The sequence below is a fragment of the Phycodurus eques genome, chromosome 5, assembly GCF_024500275.1.
Source record: "Phycodurus eques isolate BA_2022a chromosome 5, UOR_Pequ_1.1, whole genome shotgun sequence".
Classification (NCBI taxonomy): domain Eukaryota; kingdom Metazoa; phylum Chordata; class Actinopteri; order Syngnathiformes; family Syngnathidae; genus Phycodurus; species Phycodurus eques.
The window spans coordinates 19,322,406-19,346,453 of NC_084529.1; the positions used below are offsets into that span (position 1 = coordinate 19,322,406).

At 39.8% G+C, this 24,048-nt stretch overlaps 1 protein-coding gene and 1 non-coding gene across 3 annotated transcripts in view; one reads left to right on the top strand and one right to left on the bottom strand.

Annotated features, from left to right (window-relative positions):
• fbln1 (fibulin 1) overlaps positions 1-24,048 on the top strand; it is a 49,063-nt gene that overhangs the window by 15,414 nt on the left and 9,601 nt on the right. Inside the window, exons 4-16 of one of the 2 annotated variants that reach the window (XM_061677960.1) lie at positions 2,582-2,741; positions 4,141-4,203; positions 4,291-4,377; positions 4,848-4,985; positions 5,062-5,199; positions 6,103-6,246; positions 7,888-8,013; positions 8,090-8,215; positions 9,175-9,294; positions 9,400-9,531; positions 9,641-9,764; positions 19,975-20,120; positions 20,890-21,030. In XM_061677960.1, coding sequence (XP_061533944.1) covers positions 2,582-2,741; positions 4,141-4,203; positions 4,291-4,377; positions 4,848-4,985; positions 5,062-5,199; positions 6,103-6,246; positions 7,888-8,013; positions 8,090-8,215; positions 9,175-9,294; positions 9,400-9,531; positions 9,641-9,764; positions 19,975-20,120; positions 20,890-21,030 — 1,645 coding nt within the window. Of the gene's footprint in view, positions 1-2,581; positions 2,742-4,140; positions 4,204-4,290; positions 4,378-4,847; positions 4,986-5,061; positions 5,200-6,102; positions 6,247-7,887; positions 8,014-8,089; positions 8,216-9,174; positions 9,295-9,399; positions 9,532-9,640; positions 9,765-10,962; positions 12,090-19,974; positions 20,121-20,889; positions 21,031-24,048 lie in introns of those variants that run through there. The other variant, XM_061677961.1, reaches the window with a different exon arrangement.
• LOC133403388 (5S ribosomal RNA) lies at positions 243-363 on the bottom strand. The gene has a single exon (XR_009768654.1). It is a non-coding gene; the product is annotated as a 5S ribosomal RNA (ribosomal RNA).

A 24,048-nucleotide genomic window follows, 5' to 3' on the forward strand; every position in this document is an offset into this window, starting at 1 on the left:
ATATATATATAATATATATATAATATATATATATATATATATCTATATATGTCGATATATGTGTGTATCGATTTTATTTTATTTTTACTGTCGGAAAAGGAGAAACGGGATGTTTAAAAAAAGTACTTGAAGATTCTGTCTCCTAATAAAGAGACGGTAAATCATAAGAGAGAGGAATGACTGCTTATAATTTAGGTCAACCACCGATAAGAAAAACGATTCCACGAGAATCTAAAGTGAAAAGCTTACGGCACCATGGTATTCCCAGCGGTCTCCCATCCAAGTACTAACCAGGCCCCGCCCCTGCTTAGCTTCCGAGATCGGACGAGATCGGGCGTTTTCAGGGTAGGTATGGCCGTAAGCCACATGGTTAGATGAAAAGCTAAATTTTTATATTTAAAAATATCATATTTCGCTGAGAAATATCTCGAGGCGGATCGCGTCATCTTCGTTCTCCAATTGTTGGCTGGTCTATTTTGGATTTTTTGTTTGTGTGGATGATGCGAACTTTGACGTCCAACAATAATGTGCAATAATTACGAATCATTTAAAAATCCATACCTTTTGTATCCTTAGCCTCGAGCCAATTAAAAGCACTGATGTGATAAAATTGTGACGTATCACGTGATACTCATATATATATATATTATATTATATATATATATATATATATATAATGTCGATATATGTGTGTATCGTTTATTTTATTTTTACTGTCGGAAAAGGAGAAACGGGATGTTAAAAAAAGTACTTGAAGATTCTGTCTCCTAATAAAGAGACGGTAAATCATAAGAGAGAGGATGACTGCATTATATTTAGGTCAACCACCGATAAGAAAACGATTCCACGAGAATCTAAAGTAAAAAGGTTACGGCACCTGGTATTCCCAGGAAATCTCCCATCCAAGTACTAACCAGGCCCGCCCCTGCTTAGCTTCCGAGATCGACGAGCTCGGGTGTTCTCAGGGTATACACATTGCCAGTCTTTACACGTCAGGCTTTCTGTTGGATTCGTTTTATTGTTATTGTTTCCCATTTTTGTGAATTTGGAAGTCAGTTTATTTGCACCTAGAGTGACCTAATACTGACTTTATTCAAAATATGACTGGGTGACAATGAATGTCTGAGTTCTGGTAAACCTCAACCTTCTACCCCGAATGGGGCGGAGGTTTCTTGCCTCTGCTTCCAAACTCAGTTGTCACTTACAATCCAGTCTCTTACATCCATACTTTTACACACACACACACACGATATTAGTAACGTTTTAACAAACACACGAAAACATGGAAACACGGAAACACGAAGGCACGGAATTTTAAGTACGTCTAGGACTCCGCCGTCCTTTATTTTTTTATTATTTTTTTTTTATTTTAACACGGAATTTTAGCACGTATAGGACTCCGCCGTCCATGCGGAATTTGTCGGACTCCGCCGTCCATCAGTTACTTGCCAGTGACTAGTATTACACAAGGTTTATTTCGCCGCAGACTTCTTTGTCGCGCGATACATTCATTCAAAAAAATTTAAAAAATTTAACTCACCAGTCGTCTTCAATCCTGTGGATTGTCGTCAACCTTCAGATCCCAGTTGAGGAGTACGAAGACCAGTCCCGGAAAGGGTCTCAATTGCCGTGGCCACGGTCTCTTAACTGGGTGTCGGCTCCACAACTGGAATCCTTAGGTCGCTGGTTCAAATCCGGCTCGAAGGACCAATTTAATGTTGGATTTATCTCACCAAACATTATAATGAATAAACACAAAAGGAATGAAGACGTTGGTCATTTTACTCATGAGGAGGGCGCATGGGAGATTGTTCAGGTTACAGCCTCTCAACACGCTCTAAACAATCTCTCCCGTCGCTCCTGCATTTATTTGAAAATAGGGAGGTTTCTAAGTTTACAAGACATAACGTACTAAGCTACAAGACACAACACACTAAGGGTAGGGTTTCAAGGTGAAAACATGGCACCTGCCACGTCCCGGCCACGTCCTTCTCTCAGATGATTCCTGCTGAGTCATCTTCTTGAAGGCGAGACATCTTTCTTTCTAAACATTGTCCATAATACCAATGCAAGCTAAGCAAATAAATGATAACTTCTACAATATATCTAACATTAGCCCTTTTTTTTTTTTTTTTAAATCACCCCACTAGCCAGCACGCAGCTATGGGGGAGTGTGGGGCACATTGTGCCTCACATAAAGGGATCAAATTAATTAAGACGCTTTGATTGGCAGTGAATAAAGTTGTCTGTGTTTATGTTCACCGGCGTAGCCAGCCCCTTTTGTTAAATACACCGGCTGCTTGCATATGTGAGATTACAACAACCCGGTATGACCCGCCGCCTCGCTAAGTTACGCCAAGCGGTGCACCGGATTTGCGCAAGTCAGGAAAATTGAGCCCTGAAAGTCAGAGGCAATAACATTCACCCTCTTGCTTTCCCCCGATGCATACATAGTCCAAACATACAGTAAAGAAGATTCATTAGGAACTCTCCAGCTACAAGTCACAACATCCTCTTATTTCTTTGTATTATCTGGAGTCTATTGGTCTTGAACCATGTACCTGTTGTGTTTGATTGTCAGATGTGCTGCGACTGTTGCCTCCTGGCGAAGACAGGCCAGGAGCAGGGACTTCCATGCGACCACAGTTTGTCTCTGGGCTACCAGTGCGGCCTGGTGTACCGTGCCTGCTGCGTGGATGGAACGCCTGACAATCAGACAGCGTCCACCGGTCAGACTGAACGTGGGTACAAGAAAATCACTTGGTGGTGGGAAGTAACAAGGTATTTTTAGAATTATAAGGTATATGTATTTTACGAAAGTATTTATTTTTCTGTCTTTTTACTTTTACTCCCTACATTTAAACTACTCCTTACTAAGTATGTGTGTTATTTGTTTCAACATCCGCACATCACGACATGATGTAAAAATGACCTACATAGGAAGAGGAAAAGTGAAACCGTGGTTAAGATCTTGGTGCCTTATAAGACGGAAAAACAAAGACAACAGCGACGAACGTGAACCACGAAACATTTACTACGATGGCATCAGATTAGGAGGAGCAAGATATTGCCCATCCATGGCCCTAGTTAAGGCAAGGCAGCTTTATTTATATAGGTAACTCAGTGTGCTTTACATAGTTAAAAATATTTAAAAAGAAAGAGCGAAAGACATTTTTAAGAAGTACAGAAAATAGAATACAGCTTACTAAAATTAATAAAGAATGTTCAGTGCAAGAAAAATATTTTTTTTCAATGAAAATGCAATATTACAGTACACCAACATCGCAGCAGACCCTGCAATGTGATTATTGCGCACACGTACATCGCGATGACGATGCTCAAACAAAATATTGTGCAGCACTACCTGAGTCTGTAGATCTAAGAGCCCAACTGAGTTTATATTATTCCATTAGCACTTCTTTAATGTATTCAGGAGCTAAACCATTTAATCAGAATCAGAATCAGGAACTTTAAGTCTATTCGATACTTTAGACCTTAGAATTCGAGTAATATGCTGTGATCTCTTTACTCTGGTCAATACCCGAGTATGGTCAGTTCCCACTCAGTGACGGTGTGAATGTGAGTGTGAATGGGTGTCCGTGTCTATATGTGCCCTGCGACTGACTGGCGACCAGTTCAGGGTGTAGTCCACCTTTCGCCTGGAGTCGGCTGGGATAGGCTCCAGCGCCCCGCGACTCTAAACAGGATACGCGGTGTTGAGAATGGATAGCTGGATGGACAATGAAGGGCAAGATAGAGAAACTACGTTCCCTTTGAGAAAACATAAGCCCACGCTGCTATCTAGTGGACGTAAGGGGACACTGCTGATAGCCCTGATAAGATTGATGCAGGAGCTTCCATCTTGTTAAGGAATTGTATTTGACATCTTGGACAACAAATTGTATGCCAAAATTCACGTTTTTGATTTTTGACTTTGTTAAATTCATCGTTTGGGGTACAATGAAAATAATTAATCTCAGATTTTTGTGAGATTTATTGAAAAAGAAAATAAGTTGAAGTATTCCTTGCAACATTATCTATAATAATAATTTAGACTTTTGTAGCTGGGAAATGTTGCAGCATTTATCTTGACAAGGGCTACTAAAAAGGTACTAAATAAAGATGCTTTAACTATTCCAGTGCCAAACAAAGACGAGACCACGGACACCGGAGACAACTCAGTATTAAGTGATGAGTGCAATGGTGGAGTATAATCATTTCACCTTTAAATAAATAGATTGATGAATGGAGGGTGGATTATCACCATCCTGTTTTCATTATTTCTTTCAGGAAAATGCGCTCATAATTGTGTGAGTAATGATACCTGCGGCTGCTTCAAAGGCTACAAACTGAAACCGGATGGAAAGAGCTGCGAGGGTAAGAAGTTGTTGTTTAATCTGTGATTGGCTGGCAACCAGTCTAGGTTGAACCCTGCCTCTCCTCCAAAGTCAGCTGGGATATGATTCAGCTCACCTGCTACCCTAATGGGGACAAGCAATGTAGAAAATGGATAAATGGATGATACAATGTGAACCAACATAAAGTCTGTGACAAATTCATTGTCTTCCAATAGCTGTCACTGTTTCCTTAATAAGCAAGACAGAGGATTTTGCTCCCAACACCACAAAGAAAGGACCGGGAGATTTGGCAGGACCAAAGCAAAACCAAATTATTTCTTCATTACATAATTTTATTAAAGGAATATTTCCATCTCACAAAACCAGTATTCAAATTTTGAGGGAATATAATCTCTTTTTATTTTCCTTAATTTTTTCTTTTTTCGTATACTCCTTTGTTCCACTGCACTTAACTGAGGTTGTAAAGTTCCTCCTCTTCCAATCACGCAGACATTAATGAGTGTTTGCTGGGTACAAGCAGCTGCCGACCGGGTCAGCGCTGCATCAACATCGACGGCTCTTTCCGCTGCCAGAGAGAGGTCAGCTGCGGAACCGGCTATGAACTAACGGACGACAACAATTGCAAAGGTCCATCCTGCACACACAGGGCTATTTTTTTGTGTGTGGGGCCGCGTGTAGTAAATATTTATATTTATCTCTTCAGATATTGACGAGTGCGAAACCGGCATCCATAACTGTGGCCCAGAGTTTGAGTGCCAAAACACTCAGGGCTCATTCCGTTGTCTCCCCAAGGTCAAATGTGGTGCTGGTTTTATCCAAGATGCACTGGGCAGCTGCATTGGTGAGTGTTATATTTAAATGGATTATACAAAGAATAATAAGACAGTTGAGCTACACATGCGCACGGGACTGTGATTCCTGATTTGATTATAGTTCATTTTTAGTCTGATTTCATGTCAGACAGTCAGGGGGAAAAAAAACGTTTGTCTTTTTATACAAAGCCATGACTGTATCTGCTGTTCCTGCTGTACGCGCCTTGGTCTCTTGGAGGCAGTGTGGTGCGATGCATGTATGGAGCTGCACATTACAGTGAGCTAAAAAAAAGAGTAGAAGAAGAAAGTCGCTATTAAATTTTATTAAACTAATTTTCACAGATGAGGAAGAATATATGCCGGTGAGCATTCTTATATTGTCTGTCTGTATGTGTTACTACGGCCTTTGTGTATAAACATTATTTGAAGGTAAATCCCTCCTGTGAGCTAATGCTAATGTTAGCTACCCAGTCAATAGGGTTTTCTTTTGACTGATAGCATAACCTGGGGATTTCTAAAATTATGTCTTATATTTAAAAATTCAATGTGAGTAGTTCTCTTTGTTGTGTGTTTAGTTTTACATTAAACTCTAACTTTGGTGTCAATAAACAGCTTAAAGCATGCTCAGGGAAGGCAGAAGATCATGCGTCACACGCTTGCTACAAGCAACACGGGGTGCGTTCAGGGTGCATTTACAACGCAGAAACTTGCATACACCACCCGCGCCGCTGCACATTAATGGTTTTTCTTCGATTATAACATTTATATGATCGTTAGAAGCCAACATTGAAATCACAATTAAATTTCGATTAATCTCCCAGCCCCAATTCCTATTGAACAAGGCAAAGTCCATAAAGGCACGCTTGGATGAATTTGGTGTGGTAATGTAATGTCATGTAATGCCCGTTATGTCGTGTGTGTCTACGTTGCAGATATCAATGAATGCGTTAGCCAGACCGGCCCGTGCCAAAGGGGGCAGCTGTGTATGAATACAGTGGGGTCATACGTCTGCCAGAGGAACTCCGTCAACTGCGGAAGGGGCTACCACCTCAATGACGACGGCACACACTGCATTGGTACGACCGACACTGCATACTAAGACTGTCATTAACAATGCAATAGGGCTGGGCTTTATTTTAACAGCTTCAGTAGTTCAAAGCGCGTCCCCACCGACATGCACTGCTTACACTAACTGCATGGCTACGAACAGAGAGGAGCTAGTTTACAAAAGCACAGTTAGTGTTGCCAACTTAGTGATTTGGTTGCTATATATTTAGCCCCTGTTTTACATAAAATAAACTAACAAGTTGAATTCCCCCTAATAACACAACAAATTGAGCCAAATAATTTTACATTGTTTTGCGTATTAGAATAAAATCAGTCAATCGCGCTCAACATTGGCAAAGACCCATTTATTCATTGTGAAAGCAGTGATTCATCGATACGATGGAAATGTTTGACCCGAGGTATGTGCTCCCAAGCTGCAAATATTTTGTCGAGGTCATCTGGCCTCACCTGTACAACTCGATGTTACTCTTACTCTTACATATGGAACTGCTTATTACCGTAATTTCTTGTGTATAATGCAAATGTTTTTCCCCCCAAAAATTGTCAAAAGTCAATAGTGCGCATTATACAGGGGAAAATGAAAAAAAACTTTCACATTTTGTAAATGTATGCTGCCATCTAGAGGTTATGAAAAAGCTATCCACTTTCATGCCAATATGACACCACCACCTTGAGGTAATGAGAAAGGTGTACACTTTCATTCTAATATGCCACAGCCACCTAGAGGTTATGAAAAAGGGGTAGCCTACACTTTCATTCCAACATAACAGGGGTACGTATGACTGCATATATGTACAGTTGTGCTCATAAGTTTACATACCCTGTCAGAATTTGTGAAATATTGTTTTTTTTAAATACGACTGATGACTGAACAACAACCATCATTAATTTATTTGTGGTTATGTTTTGTTTAATGATAATGCTTTTCTGAAATTCTTGACAGTTTAATTTGAATACCATTAAAATAAAATTAAATGTGTTTCGCCTGGCCCGTCATGTTTTCCTTAAATAATTGTACCCATCTTCTAAATTCTGCCTGGGTAATCAAACATAAGAGCACAACTGTGTTTTCTCATTTACTAAATAAAAGTAGGGCTGTCAATTTCAAAATAAGAGCAAGTAAATAAAAAGAAATATTACTTGTTCACATAAAGTGCTTAACTTCAGAATAATTATTTGAAAAAACTAACAAAATACAGGTAATACTTCATGTTTTGATCATATGGGTAGAAGGAAAATCATGCATTGTAAAAATGCATTATACATAGGTAGAAGGGTTTTCCAGAATTTTGAGGTCAACTTTGGGGGTGCGTATTATACATGGGCGTGCATTATACACGAGAAATTACGGTATGTGATATCTGTTAAAAAAAAAAAGTTTAAACATGAATTTCTTATTTTTGTTTATATAAGTAATGCACAGGAAAAGGGTTAGGACACAACTGTTTCAAAGCCTATTTGGTATCAGCTGAAATAAAGCAAATCCCAGAATGGGGAAAAAGCAAATTTCAATAATGTCATTATCATTTGCTTTTCTTCAAGCGAAGGGGTTGGGGGGAGGTGATTAATCAATGTTTTTCTTTTGTGAAAAATACTAGATTTTGTTCCCAAACCTACAATGCAATAACATGTTGTTTTGTATGTTTAAGACATTGATGAGTGCAAAGGCCCCGAAACAGTGTGCGCGGGTCACGACTGCATCAACACAATGGGCTCCTACCATTGCAAGTGTAACAATGGCTACAACTTCAACAGCATCAGTCGCCTCTGTGAGGGTAAGCAGGAAGAGAAGACAGACGTACGACGACAACCGTAGGCATGTATGACTGCTATACATGTCTTGTGTTGCAGATCTTAACGAATGCAGGCACTACCCCGGACGCCTCTGTGCTCACAAGTGTGAGAACACACCAGGGTCCTACAAGTGCAGCTGCACCACAGGTTTCAAGTTGTCCATGGATGGCAGGAACTGTGACGGTACTTATTTATCCTCAACTACCGTTGTTATGCTAATGAGTTGAAAAGTTATTATTACTCAACTTTATTCAGGCTGTGGTGATTTGAGACAGTATTGTGATTTCAGAATAAAAATCATCCAATTTGACACAATGAAAAATAACATATCAAACTGTTGTTTTAAGTGTGTTCTGTTCATAAGGCTTGGTTTGGAAATTTAAATGTAAACTTTAATAAGTTTTTCTAATAATGTATCACAATGGTTTGAAAGAAATATAAGTGTGTAGTGATACCTTAACATACAAGTGCCCAGTCTTATAAATTTTCCAAGTTATGAGCCATTGCTTTGTTGATTCTTTTGTTTTGTGCGATGATGATTTGATGATAGTGATGATGACGATGATTAAGATGATGATGACGATGATGAGGATGATGGGTTGGTGTTTTTGGAGGAGCTTGAACATATTAATGGCATTTCAATTAATTTAAATGCATAAAATTAATGTGATATATGAGTTACCAGCTTGATCACCCAATGAGTTTAACTCATAAGTTAAGGTACCACTTTACCCGGATACTCAGTGTACTTTTTTTTCATTTTTGTCCTCAATAAAAATAACAAATATTTTTACATACAAATGATTAAGAATACGTAATTAAAGTTGATATGTAATTACTTTTTTAAAAAAAAAATCATAATTACAGGAATTATAATTATGTAGTTATGAATTCTTATTATTTATTATAATATAGTTAAAATTTTTTAGGTTTATAGGTTGCACTAATATTAATTAATCTATTTCATTATGAATGAATGTATACTAATTAGTTACCTAAAAGCCAGCTTGTCCCTTAAACTATTACTACTACTACTATTACTTCACTACTTCTACTAGTTCCACTAGATAAAGGTCACTTGTAGCTTGTCCAAATGAGTGGAGTGAGTTGTATTCCTAATGTCAGCATCTTTGTCTGTGCAGATTTAAACGAGTGTGAAAGTAACCCGTGCAGTCAAGAATGTGCCAATGTGTATGGCTCCTACCAGTGTTACTGTCGCCGAGGTTACCAACTCAGTGACACTGACGGAGTGACGTGCGAAGGTAAAAACACGAACGCGCAAGCAGCACCTTCCATATTCAGTGCATTTAAAACCACTGTGTTGTTAATACGCCCCCTTCTCGCTTTTTGCTGTTACATCTTTGTAGATATAGACGAATGTGCCCTGCCTACCGGAGGTCATATCTGCTCCTACCGCTGCCACAACACACCCGGAAGCTTCCACTGTTCCTGCCCCGTTAGCGGCTACACCTTAGCACCCAATGGACGCGGCTGCCAAGGTCATTCAAAGAAACATATTAACACCTCCATGTTCTTGATGTACCATGCCGAAGAGTTGATGGTGGCTACCCATCTGACTTTGAATTTATTTTTCCATGTTTCTATTAGATATTGATGAATGTTTAGCTGGGACACACACATGCGCAGAGAACCAGAGCTGCTTCAACGTGCAAGGCGGATTCCGCTGCCTGTCCTTCGATTGCCCCAACAACTACCGCCGGGTTGGGGAAACGTAAGTATGCAAATTTTGAATTTCATTCTTAAAGTGCATTTTGTCCATTAAGGTTTACCTGATGAAGTTTAGCATCCAAATTTAAATTAACGTGTTTTAAATCTGAATTCTTGTAGTTCATCTTCTTTGATTTTAAGAGGAAGTAGTAATATTACAAGAAATTTTATTTTACAGGAACAGTCATATTTTTATGAGAAAATGTCAAAATATGACAATAAAAGGTGTAACTTAATGAGAATAAACTTGTAATATTACAAGACCAAGGTTTTTGACTTTTACAAGAATGAAGGCATAATATTGCAAGAAAAACTTTCTGAAAAGTCAAATGGCACCGTCTGTCTACTGGCTACACAGTTCAGAGACCAAATATGCTAGTGTACATTTCAAATCTGCATTCTTTCCTACTTATTTGGGTTGTAAAATGTCCTCTTAAATTTTATTTATAAGAGCTACATGAACACACACATAAAGACAGTTCCTCCACTGCGCCCAGCACATCGGAGTGAGGGGAAGGGGAATATCAATACACAACTAATTTCGACATTTCAAAGCACACTTTGTCTGCTTTTAAAGGTTTTCTGTTAGACAGTATAGATTTAAATACTACTATCACCAGTGGTCATTTTGGGGGAGGTCTACTGAGATTACATTTAAAAGCGGTCTAAATGCTCCCATGCCACATGATAGAGGCTCTGCATGTTCAGTTTGCTCAATGCTGAGAGGTCAGGGAATTAGTTCTGGCATCTTCTAGAACAGTGATTAATAAAGTGGCACACGGGGCTCCCTCTAGCGGTACGTGAAAGAATCACTACAGTACAGTTCAGTTGTGTTACAATGGCATTTAATATTGAAGTGCTGTTCAACAAACAGTTTTAAAAGATAAAATTCTAATGTATTGTACTTAAAAGAAAATACAACTGAACTGTACTCAACACATGTATCACACTTTTAGAATCACTGTTCTCCAATGATGACATGGGTAAGCTCAAATCCATTTGAGGCTGTTGTCACGAGTCATAGGCCTGCATGAGCCCACCTTGACCCCCTCTCATGTGCGAGGCCGCCCTCCCCTGCATGCCATGCACGGCACATTTAATTCACATGGTCTCTTTCTGTCTCTCTCTCTGCTTGTTTTGTTCTATTATTCCCTGTGACTCCTTCCCCACCCTATCCTACCCATCTCTGTCTTTCTTCACAGTCGATGTGAACGCTTGCTTTGCAATGAGTCTGTCGAGTGCCTGGCCATGCCGCTGAGAATAACCTACTACCACCTCACCTTCCCCACCAACATCCCCGTATTCACCAACATCTTCCGCATGGGCCCCTCCCACATGGTGCCGGGCGAAGACATCCACATCGCCATCACCTCGGGCAACGAGGGCGGCTTCTTCAAGGCGGAGCAAGTCGCCGGCGGCGGCGTCATGTCCGTGGCGAGGCTCTTCGACGGCCCGCAGGACTTTGAGCTGTCCGTGGAGCTGGGGTTGCGTCGCTACGGCACGCTCAGCACGTACTTGGCCAAAGTGATGGTGTTCGTCACGCAGGACGAGCCCCGCGTCATTTACAACCCGCTGCTCGAATAAGAACAACAGCTCACCTAGGCTTGCTTGCGATTTGTTATCTTTACTGCGCTTTAATCAGAGTTAAGACATTTTCAGAGAATAGGAATTATTCCAAGAAAAAAGCTGTACTATAACGAGAACAAAGTTGGACTTATAAGAGACATGCAGTAGTCGTAATTCTACTAAAATAAAGTCGAAATATTAAAAGAAAAAGTTGAAATCTTAAGAGAATGGTCATAGTTTTGCGAGAAATGTTTTTTACTTTACAAGAATAAAGTCACCATTTTCAGAGGAAAAAAAGTTTTAATTTTGCTTGACTATAGCCGCAATTTTACAGGAAAAAAGTTGCAATATTACAACAATGTCATAATTTTAAGCAATAAAGTAGTAATTTTTCCTTATTGCAATGATAAAGTACTAATTTTACAAGATAAAGGCATACTTTTAGAAGAATAAAGTTTTAAAATGGTGAGAAAAGTTGCCCTTTCACAAGAATAGTCATTATTTTACAAGAATAAAGTTGTAATTTTTACGAGAATAAAGTCGGCGTATGGTTGCCCCAAAAAAGACGTAATATTGAAGAGAATGAAGTCATAATACGATGAGAATAAGTTGCCATTTTCCAAGAATAAAGTATAATTTCACGAGAATAAAGTCTTAATATTACGAGAAAAGGTGGCACATTTACCAGAATACAATTGTAATTTTATGAGAATAGTCCATCCATCCATTTTCCACTTATCCCCACAAGGGTCGCGGGCGTGCTGGAGCCTATCCCAGTTATCTTCGGGCAGGAGGCGGGGTACACCCTGAACTGGTTGCCAACCTATTGCAGAGCACACATAAACAAACAACCATTCACACTCACATTCACACCTAAGGGCAATTTAGAGTCTTCAATTAACCTACCATGCATGTTTTTGGGATGGGGGAGGAAACCGGAGTGCCCGGAGAAAACCCACTCAGGCACGGGGAGAACATGCAAACTCCACACAGGCGGGGCCGGGATTTGAACCCCAGTCCTCAGAACTGTAAGGCAGACACTCTAACCAGTCGTCCACCGTGCCGCTATGAGAATACTCATCATTTTATTTGAATAAAGTCGTCGTACAAAAAAGTTAAAATTCTGCAAGAACTAAGTCCGATTTTCTTTTTTTAGAATAAAGTTGTAATGAGTTTGCATGTTCTCCCCGTGCCTGCGTGGGTTTTCTCCGGGCACTCCGGTTTCCTCCCACATCCCAAAAACATGCATTAATTGGAGACTCTAAATTGCCCGTAGGCATGACTGTGAGTGCGAATGGTTGTTTGTTTGTATGTGCCCTGCGATTGGCTGGCAACCAGTTCAGGGTGTACCCCGCCTCCTGCCCCATGACTAGCGGGGATAGGCTCCAGCACGCCCGCGACCCGAGTGAGGAGAAGCGGCTCAGAAAATGGATGGATGGATAAAGTTGTAATGTTACAAGAAAACCTCACATTTTTGCATGAACAAACTCCCAGTTTAAAAAAAAAAGTCGTAATTCTTTTGAGAATAAAGTCATACATGACGGGAAAAAGTTGCAATTTCGGAAGAAACAAGTTAGAATCTTGCTTACATATAGTCAAAATATGAGAAAAAAATAAAATTTTGAAAAAAATAGTCATAATTTTACAAGGACAAAGTCGTAATATGACAGGAAAGTTTCAATTTTAAGAGGATGGTCATAATTTTCCAAGACTAAAGTTTTAACTTAACACAAATAAAGTTGCAATTTTAAGATTTCCAGAGAAAAAAAAATTACATTAATAAAGTTGTAACATTACTGGAAAAAAAATCTTTTAAAAAACTCGAAGTATTAAAATAAAAAGTCAGAACATAAAGAGAATACATACATTTTCTATGAGACAACAGTTCTGGTCGGCACTGTGGGAGACTGGTTAGAGCGTCTGCCTCACAGTTCTGAGGACCTGGGTTCATTCCCCGGCCCCGCCTTTGTGGAGTTTGCATGTTCTCCCCGTGCCTGTGTGGGTTTTCTCCGGCACTCCGGTTTCCTCCCACATCCCAAAAACATGCATGGTAGGTTGTTTGTATGTGCCCTGCGATTGGCTGGCAACCACTTCAGGGTGTGCCCCGCCTCCTGCCCGAAGATAGCTGGGATGGGCTCCAGCAGACCGCGACCCGCATGAGGAGAAGCGGTTAAGAAAATGGATGGATGGATAAGTTCTGATCATATATTGCCAAAACTAGTGAGATTTCTAAATGAATTAAGTTGTAATTTTAAGAGAATTGTATTTCATTTTAAAAGAAAAAAAAGTTTTATTTTTATAACAAAAAAGTCTTAACATGGAAAGAAAATATTAATCAAGTTATAATATTAGGAGACAAAAGTGTTATTACAAGAATAAAGTAGACATTTTATTGTAAAAAAAAAACTATCTTAGAAGAATATAATTGGTAATATATCACGAGAAAAAATACTTTTACAATAAAAAGGTCTTGATTTTGCCAAAATAAAGTTGTAGTTTTATCAGAATTAACTCATAATTGTATGAGGAAAAAGTCATCAGTTTATGAGAATGTTGGTTGAATGGTGAGAGTGATAATGTTAATATGAAAAAAAAATTACGTAAAAGTTTTATTTTACAATAATCTTATTTTGAAGGTTTGTTTTTTTTTTTTTTTACTGTAAAGGCATAATATTAAAACAATGTTTACAACAATACAATTGTGTCTGTTCCTGAAGAAGAACTACATGGACTCTCATAACCTACTGCCTATTCTCGTAAGATTTATGACTTTTTTCCAGTAATTTACCTTTTTCAAATTTTTTCACTAAAGTATCAATCAGGTTGAGCATGTTTTTCTTTGTAAAGGCAGATTTGGACACAATACAAGTATTGTATTGGATTTCATTGGATTGTGTACCTCAAGTGTCCAATGAGTGCATTTTCGGGCGTAGTCCTTTTATTGTTCTTATCTAGTTAAGATAACACATCATTAGCAACTGGAAATAGAAGATAATCATCACATTGTAATCCATGGTTGCTGCCCATGATTTTTAAATAAATTAGGTCCACTTGAATGTATCTTGTAAGAAGCATGGCACAAAGATTGCATCTAGGTGGCGCACTAGGTCAAGGTAAATCCTAAAACCAGTCGGTCTGTCTAGCCTACAACATGGAGTACTTAGACTATTGGTTGCATGTTTAAAGTCTGATGATTTATAGTACTTGATGGTTTATGTGTTGGCTGAGCAGTTTTGTAATAAAACAGAAATAAGGCAAGTAAAGCACGCTCCTATGTGATGACGTCGGATTAAATTAAACACAGAAAAGTGGACCAGCGAGTCCAAATCACAGTCGTCATCGTTCATCATTTGAAAATACATTAGAAAAATAGATCTACAACCTCAATTCTAATGAAGTTGGGACGTTATGTTAAACACAAATAAAAACAGAATACAATGATTTGCAAATCATGTTCAACCTATATTTAATTGAATACACTAACAAAGACAAGATACTTAATGTTCAAACTGACAAACTTTACTTGTTTTTAACTTTGTTGGTTTTCAACCTTGCCGCTAACATGCAGTGATTTTTCCAGATTCTCTGAACCTTTTGATGATATGTACCGCAGATGATGAAATCCCTAAATTCCTTGCAATTGTACGTTGAGGAACATTGTCCTTAAACTGTTCGACTATTTTCTCACGCACTTGTTCACAAAGAGGTGAACCTCGCCCCATCTTTGCTTGTGAATGACTGAGCAATTCAGGGAAGCTCCTTTTATACCCAATCATGGCACCCACCTGTTCCCAATTAGCCTGTTCAACTGTCGGATGTTCCAAACAGGTGTTTGATGAGCATTCCTCAACTTTCTCAGTCTTTTTTGCCACCTGTCCCAGCTTTTTTGGAATGTGTTGCAGCCATAAAATTCTAAGGTAATGATTATTTGCTAAAAACAATAAAGTTGATCAGTTTGAAGATTAAATATCTTGTCTTTGCAGTGTATTCGATTAAATATAGGTTGAACATGATTTGAAAATCATTGTATTCTGTTTTTATCTATGTTTAACACAACGTCCCAACTTCATTGGAATTGGGGTTGTATATTCAGTCAACGGTACAGTTGAGAACTACATTTATTTTTACATTTCTGATGCAATTCATATAGTCGCCATCAATAAAACCTTTATGAACTGTCCAGGCAAAGTGTTTACATTGTTATCTGTCATATAAGTATGTAAATATAAGTAAACCATTAAGTATAACATGAAATAGACCGCTCATGTAGTGTAAGTCACAATTCACACACAAACGCTACCATGTGATCCCATGTGACAAGTACAGTGGAGGGCAGCTAATGTGCGCTAAGCTAACTTAACAGTCTATTTGTTCACTCTGCGCTCAAACACCACAAAAACAGACAGACTGAATAGCACAACACTGGTCAGTCATGGAAGATCCAAATCAAAGCCCTTTGTTTACAAAAAGCTGCTCAATACCGCCTCATCCGGGAGCCGTATCAAACAAATCGGAATACAAAGTAGATATACCAAAACACAGCTGAACAGAACAATTTGCATCCACATAACTTCTGGTGATCATCTTGTACTGCCATGACTCTGAAACACTCGGTAATGCTGGACAAAAGTACAGTGGTGCCTTGACTTAAAAGTTCAATTCATAGCAAGCTCGTAAGAAGGCGGTTCCCAAAAACATATATACCTGAGTATTGTTCTATTCTCTGTCTGCATGTTTTGCTTCACCATTTGTGTTTAAATATCTAAAGAGGTTGCAGATAAAAGTTTTTCACCCCCAAAAACCAATTGTCGACGGGGGGCATCGATGCCCACCATAACCCATTTGGATGCCTCTGCCCCTCACAGGCGGATGCCAGAAATTCAGTTAACCCCCTTTCACACAGAGACATCAGCATCTCACTAGAGCAGTGATTTCCAACCTTTATGGAGCGAAGGCACATATTTTACAATTGGGAAATCTCACGGCACACCAACAAACAAAAATGTCACAAAAAGTAGATCCACAGTAATTACTGTATGTACTTACTGTTATGCAACGTCAAAAGAATTAGGACCCCAGAAGCAGACACGTGGTTAGGTAGTCTAAAATCGATTTAATAACCAAAGTTGTATATAACATACGAGGAGAAAGGGGAACTAAAAGTACACGTAACACGCAAGTAGAAGCAGTAAAAGTACAAAACATAGGAGATGCTGACAAAAACATCAGCGTGAAACAAGTACCAACAATCCTGTTCTAAATTAATTAGGTGGACAGAGCCACAGCAGAAGGATGATGACAAGTAAAGGAAAAACTAAAGGGAATCTTATCCACACAAGATTAGAGGTGACTAAGGGCTTGGGTCAGACACAAAAGGTACGAAAACTCATACTAAGGTACAAGAAGCAATAGTGTAATACACAGGGGAGTGGAACATTGGACGAGAGCAATGCAACACAATAATCCAGTGCCATCCTTCTGCTTCTGTTGCACCTAAATAACCAACTGATCGTCACTTGCCATCAGGTGTGCAATAGGAGACTCCGCCCACCAGCAGTCAACCAGGGAACTGGAGACTGAAAATGAAAAAAGAGCAGAGCCAGAGAACGGGGACATGACACTTCCTGCCATCTAATAGAAGAGCATTTATTTGTTCTGTCTGTCACTATGCCTCACTGGCATAAATAGAGGAACAAAGATACATTAATTCTGTAAGTGAGGAATATTTTTCCAGAACAAATTGGTCAAACTCCAAATTTTACAAGCTTTAAGGCACTGGACTTCTCCTACAGTATAAATATCTCATCATGTACATGTGGCTTATAAAAAGTGTATAAATTCAGATGGCGTCACGCATCATATCCTTGTTTCCGAACAGGAGCGGGGGATACCCTTAAAATAAGAACCTAGTGGTGTAGAGAAAATCTTTTTTTTTTTTTTTACGTCTTCTGCTTTGACTTTTGAGTTATAGGACTCTGGGATCTGGACAATTTGTGGTCCGGCAATTTCACCGCTCTCCAAAAATAATGATGCTCTGCCGTGTTTGTGTTGGGATGTTATCAACTTGCCAGCTATAAATAATAATTACCAAAAATAATAATAATAAAAAAAAGGCCCAAGGCTTGACCAGAGGAGTTCCGTCCAAGAAAGTCTTGTTTTTCTTTCTGGTCTGCAAGTATCGGAGGGTTTTCCACGTAAGGCTCGAAACACATAGAAACACTCATACAAAAGCACGTTCGCATCGGCATGTGGACAAACAGACGTAAAGTCGTTAAAAATACGCTGTAATTAGCCCGCTTGCCTGGCTTTGACCGTATGTGCGTAAAAGAGTGGTTCATCCTAGGTCATTATCTTCTCATCAATTCATCCCGCCACCTCAAAAGAGCTTCCACCCCATCCTCCAGAGAATACCGCTCAGGTTTCGCTGCAGCTCAGGCCATGCTGGTGTAAAAAGCAGGAGAACATTTTGTGGGTTTGGCCCGGGCTGTAACAAAACTTGGAACCACCCGCTAATTGTTAATTACAAGCCCCTACCCGCTTGTGGCTGGCCGTCTTGTCCGGGGGCTTTTTTGCGTTAAGTTCTCCATGAAAAAGCAGCCCAACCTAGTCCAGACCAACCTGAACTGGCTTAAATTTACAGGCCATAGTTCCCCTAAGGAGAACCAAACATCCACGGACCACAACTCACTATAGGGCTGTAACTGCACGTCTGCACCTAAACACGCCGACTTGGTTGTTTTCATAATCCAATATGCAGTGGTTCCATCCAAGGTCCAATGCCTTAAAGCTTGTAACACTTCGAGTTCAACTAATAATTTAAGAGGAAAAATGCCTCAAATGTTGTCGCTTATGGACATCCTCCATGCACCCCACTAAACCTCATTTTGAGACACTTTTTTTCCTGAAAAAAGGAAAGAAGTAAGAGAAGAATGTAGGGCTTGTACTGTATACGTCCTTAAATAAAAACATTGGCAAAAATCAGATTTACAATTTAAAATACCTCTTTTTTTTTTTAGAGAGAAATTGAAAATGATATCAATCAACTAGCTAGACAGACTCGACACAAGAACGCTGGATCCGAAATTTGAACCACGAACCTCAGCACTGTGAGGCAGTAATTCTAACCACTCATACACCATGATATCACTGTATTCACAAATAATTTAAATTTCAATATTAAACGTTATTCTACCTAAATTTACAACTTAAACAGGCTATTTAAGTGGCGATAGTAGCTGTCTAGTAAATGGCACTAACAGTAAACCCCTATATTGGTACACGTGAATGGAGGGATAACTTGCTGCTAGATCACAATATTAAGAGCACAAGATTAAAGTCTGTCATTTTATAATCTTTGGAACAAGCTAGTAAAATACACAACAAACACAAACCGACTGTCAGATTAACTATACGAGAGCCAAATGTAAAACCAAACGTACAATATTTGAAACCTCACTTTTGCCTTGCCTTAATGCTAGCGTTAGCATCAGCGTTAGCATTAGAGGCACGTCATTTTTACTTCATTTTCGACAGCCGTCTATGCATACAACTTGCCTTGAACATGGCGGTAACATTCAGATTATTTACTGATTGTAAAGGGTGTGCATTTGTAACATTTAAAGTAACGTGTACTAACCTGATAGAGCTGTATTGTTGTGCGTAGCCTATCAGTGAAGTACATTGGGGAAAACATTGCTTCCTACTGCAGTTCTATGAACATAATACAATACATTTTTTTCAACATTACTATTAAAAAAATGAAGATTTTAGCTGCATTTCAATATTTTTTCCACATAGATATTCCTCGCACTATTTCAGGTGGCATTAGCTTTTTGAAGCCTCCATCCCAAATCCCAATTTGAGCTGTCACTGATTAGTCTGTGGAATAAACAAACCTTTAAATAATAGGATGAGTGCTGCCTTCGGAGAGAGGTCGGGGAGTTGTCTGTCACAATTTGGGAGGCTTTCGAAACACTCCCTTGGCCCATAAATTTTCCCCGAGAGATTATAGGTATGTGAAGTCGGTGATGCCCCCAAAATTCCAAATATTCTTGTGGATCATTCTTTGTGAGTGTCATCATTCATCTCCCGCTCGAGTGCATCGACGGCACGAGTTGAAGGGTGGACTTCCTGCATGAGCTTTTGTTGTTTTCCTTCCTAATCAGCCAGATTTTGAATGTGTTTTTCCATGTTTGATGATGCATCAGGTAACCTTATTGGAATTTAGTCATTTGGAGAAAGTATGCACAATGGAACTGAACTGAACCGCCAATGTAAAACATGATAAATTCTGGGAAGCTATCGATGGATTTGTTTAGATTTTAAATGTATGTCTTTCCCAAATAGAAATGGAAGCAACCTAATCTGTTCGAAACTAATTTAAACTGACATGGCTAAATGACTTTCATTCTACTATTTTTGACCGCCAGAAGTATAAAAATAGGTTACCCAATGGTAAAAATAGCAAAGTGATGTGAATCTGGACTGTGGGCCTAGAGTTTGACACCGATACTTTAAATACGTATGGACCCTGCCTTTTTTGTACGACTTTAGAGGTGAATATTGGTTAAATTCCAAATTGTTTGACTTTAGCGGTTCCACTGCATTGTGTGTTTCGGTGTATACATTACATTTGTTTTGTCCTCTAGATCGGTACGGCACGAACACTCCGACCCAATACGGTGTGTCAAGTTCTGCCAGCCAAACGACGTCGCCTGCATCCTGGATGATACGCACTCGGTGTCTCACACCTTCATCTCTCTGCCCACCTTCAGAGAGTTTACGAGGCCCGAGGGTATGTACAGAATTTGTACATACCCTACATACTTTTAATCATCGGTGTAAGGCCCGCTATATATCGAGTGACTCAACTGAACGTGACTGAACTGTCGCACAGAATCCAGGGTTCTGCAAGTAGATTCAAGGAAAACGTTTATACAATAATCTAAACTCTAAAAGTAAAATATATCATGGATTGCTACGTTCGTGCCATGCCATCCATTTGTTAGTCCGCAGGCTACTTCCTGATTCATGGAGAATCACGGCAGGGATGCCGTGATGCTACCGTTTGCGTTATAGTGCGATAATATAAATGAACTCTGCGTTTTTATCCAAATTTGTGCATAATGTTTCTTGGAAATAAACAGATGACCCTAATAAGAAAGAAATCATATTTTTGTTAGTTTCTTACATGGAAGTTAGTATACTGTACATCATGGTGATTTTAACAGTTTAACCATGTCACTGTTGTTACGACTAATATTATTTGGGGTTTTTTTTTGTCCCTGGCCACCAATCATTGATACACTTTGCTCCAAAGTCGCTGTTCCATAATGCTTATAAGGATGGTTGTGTTAAATGCCATCTTGGCATGAAATAAGTAACCATTGCAATCACCGGCATAGTATGTCAGCCAGCAATTGCATGCGGAGTCTGTTTATGTGTGTTAACATGAGAGGTGTCATTGCTCATAAAGTCCTTACGAGCCTTCTTGTGACCTTTCAGTAAGAGACCCAAATGCTTTGTCTTTTTGTTTTTTTTTTGGGTGTGTTTTCTGGCCACAGAGATCGTTTTCCTGAGAACCACGGTGCCGGCTTACGGCTCCTACCGCTTGGGCAGCTATGACGTCAAGTTCGACATCGCGGCGGGCAACGTAGATAACGCCTTCGACATTATCAAGCGCGTGGAAAACGGACTGTATGTGGGTGAGTGACAGCTTTTTTATATATTTACATTGGATTGGCGTTGGTATTGTATGCGTTTACAGCTGAATCTCCAAAGTGGATAACAATCAGGTAGGTCTGGGACTTCCGAGTTGTTGTCGCATAGGAAATAAACACAGCGTCGCATAGGAAATAAACACAGCGTCATAAAAACAGTACTCCCTCCACATTTGCGGCTCACTCGTCACCTATTCACACTTTCACTTCTGTGGACTTAGTTATTTTCACGGTTCTGTTCTTTTTGTGAACCCCCTGAAGATGGCACAAGATGGCACCAAAAGCCCTGTCTAATAGTAACGTTGTACATTGGTGTCAAAGAAGCATGTTGAAGTGATACAACTCGACTGAGAAACAAGCCTTGAATGTCGGGGAGGAGCAAATTTTAGCCTGGGTGGTTAGCGGAAAAATTACATTTGCATATACAGTACATGCGGACCCAATACATTTTTTCTTTTTTTCATCATATCATCTGCAAGCCATTTTTTAAGAGAAATGTTATGATTGAAGAAATGGCGTTAAACTGTTTTAGGATAAGAGTTTGTGGTCTATTGATAGTTTAAACTATTACGATACAGGCAATGTTTTAAGTAACATTTTGCCATTATTAACTAACATACATGTGTAAAGAGGAGTTAACCACTGTGAAATAAAATAAAATAAAGTAAAACTATTCACCACATTGACAGTGCCTGACAGATGCGAAATGGGGGCGGAACAGGAAGACCTATGCAAAGCATTTCTGTCACCAAGTGGTGTTTTATTGGTATTGCTGTGTGTTTACATTAGCATCTGCCTGCTAATATTAACTGGGATTTGATATTGCTCTGTGACTGGCTGGCAACCTTTCCGCTGGGATGGGCTCCAGCTCACCCCTGACCCTAATGAGGGCAAGAGTTGAGAGAGTAGAGAATTGAGGGATACATGTAAGTAATTGATAGATAATTTGTCATTGCACCAAGACACTTTTGCATAAGCTCCATTTTATCACGTTACCTATCTGCCATAAAAAAACAAAACAAAGAAGAAGCAAACTGCACTTTAGTTAAGTCCTTTATTTGCCACAAGACTTGCTGGAGGCACGCATGATGATGGCTTGATGTTTGGACCACTTTTGGGATGTTCCCATGTTGAGGTTCCACTGTACTTTCTCTAAATCAAACTCTCATGTGCCGATTGAGAGGGGAGAAAAGCAAAGTTGACTTTAAGTGCATGTGATACAGGTCGTCACGCTGACTGCAGTTCGGCGGCATCGTGTAACTGTCATCATGGTCGTGGAGCCATCGGAGACTTGTCCTCATAGTGGTTCGCGGCGCGAGTAGACAAAGGCCCGTTTCTGTGTCTCGCCAGATATTTGGCATCAGCGTGCAGAGCCTCGCGGTTAAGACAGAGTAACAGTTTATGTAGTTCATGGCTTGCCCTTTTGCAATATTCCTTACACCGTATAAATATGTATGGGAATAATGTATCCTATTGTACTGCGCATTTGATATTCATTATGTACGTCGTGTGGGTGGAGGCAAGTCTCATCCTTTTTATTTTGCTATCTGTTGAAGCGAGTTGCGGCCTCTTCGCCTGCTGCGAAGCCAAGGATGACACATTGCTGGGCACATTGTTTGTTTTGCTTTGAGTGCTCAGTTGCAGGCTCGGGGTAGTGGAAGGCCTTCCTCCCCTTGATGGATGGATGGAGGGGTGGGCTGTCAGCATGCACATCTGTCTTGAGAGAATATGACTGCTTCAGGCTCTATTGTGGCTGCACACAACTATCTATGTCTTGTACACTTGTGAAGAAACAGATGTGCGCTAACTGGCTCAAGATATGCTTTTGAGCTGTCTATTACCATCGTTGAAGTACAGTGGAACCTCGGATTATTGATGACCTGGTTTGCGAACAATTTGGTTTACATACTACATTTTTTAGGCTAAATTATCTCAGTTTACCCACTACTGTATTTTCTGTTTTTGCGAAGTCTTGGCATTGACACGCAAAAGGCTCAGTTGGGCTTATTCTCACACCAGGCAAACATTGTTAGCTTCATGTGTCACACATTGCCGATACCTTTTTTTTCTTTCTTTCTCTAAATTAGCCCTCAGTATGTCTCCAACAAAAGTAAGAGAAGGAAATACAGTAATAGCTACATGAGAATGATGTTTGTGATTTCGTTGCGGAGTTCAGTTTGGCCAAATCTATTGTCAGTACTATTGTAGCAACAACATCAATAATAATAATAATAATAATTTGTACAGTACTAAATACCCATAGATGCTTTACATAGGTGAACACAAACAGAGACAAGTAAAAAAAAAAAAACGTAATCCTCTGTGAATGCAGCGTGGCAGGCACTGAAGCAGTCCCTCCACACAAGCTAGCGACGGCTAATTAGCGGGCTCAAACTCACCCCCAGCCAGTGGGCGTTAACTGCACCGAGAGAGGTTCCGCCTGTGACCACGGTACAAGAATCTGCTGGTGATAGTGTTCACGAGGCTTCATGGTGTACATAAAACTCTTCCCTTTCTTGCATGTTAATTTTCCGTCTCTCACTGTGGGACGCAGCATTTATTTATGTTCACCGTGGGTACAGCGAGCCCAAAAGGGCTGGCACATCCCAGAATGCAACATGGCTTTCCCACAATGCAATGCCAAAGCCACACTGCATTTTAAAGAATGATAATGAACGTAAACAGTACTGCATGTTTTGCAAAATATGTTCCACTGTGTATGTTTGTTTTTGCAAGAGGTGAACACTATTAAAGGTACTTTACTGTCTTTTGGGGATTTGCCGGTGTTTTCCACTGGCTGCAATGCAAAAGATTTCTATTCAATGGACGAGGGAAAGAGCATAGAAAAAAAATATGCAGAAGAAGTAATCCCGGGCACTTAGCTTCATGTGGTTGGACGTATTGTTCCGTTTCCCCCAGGCGAGGCCTCAGTGTCTCGCCGAACATTACAGCACTTAAAGTGACGACCACATGAAAGGCCTGTTTGTGCGGGGCCCCTGTTGG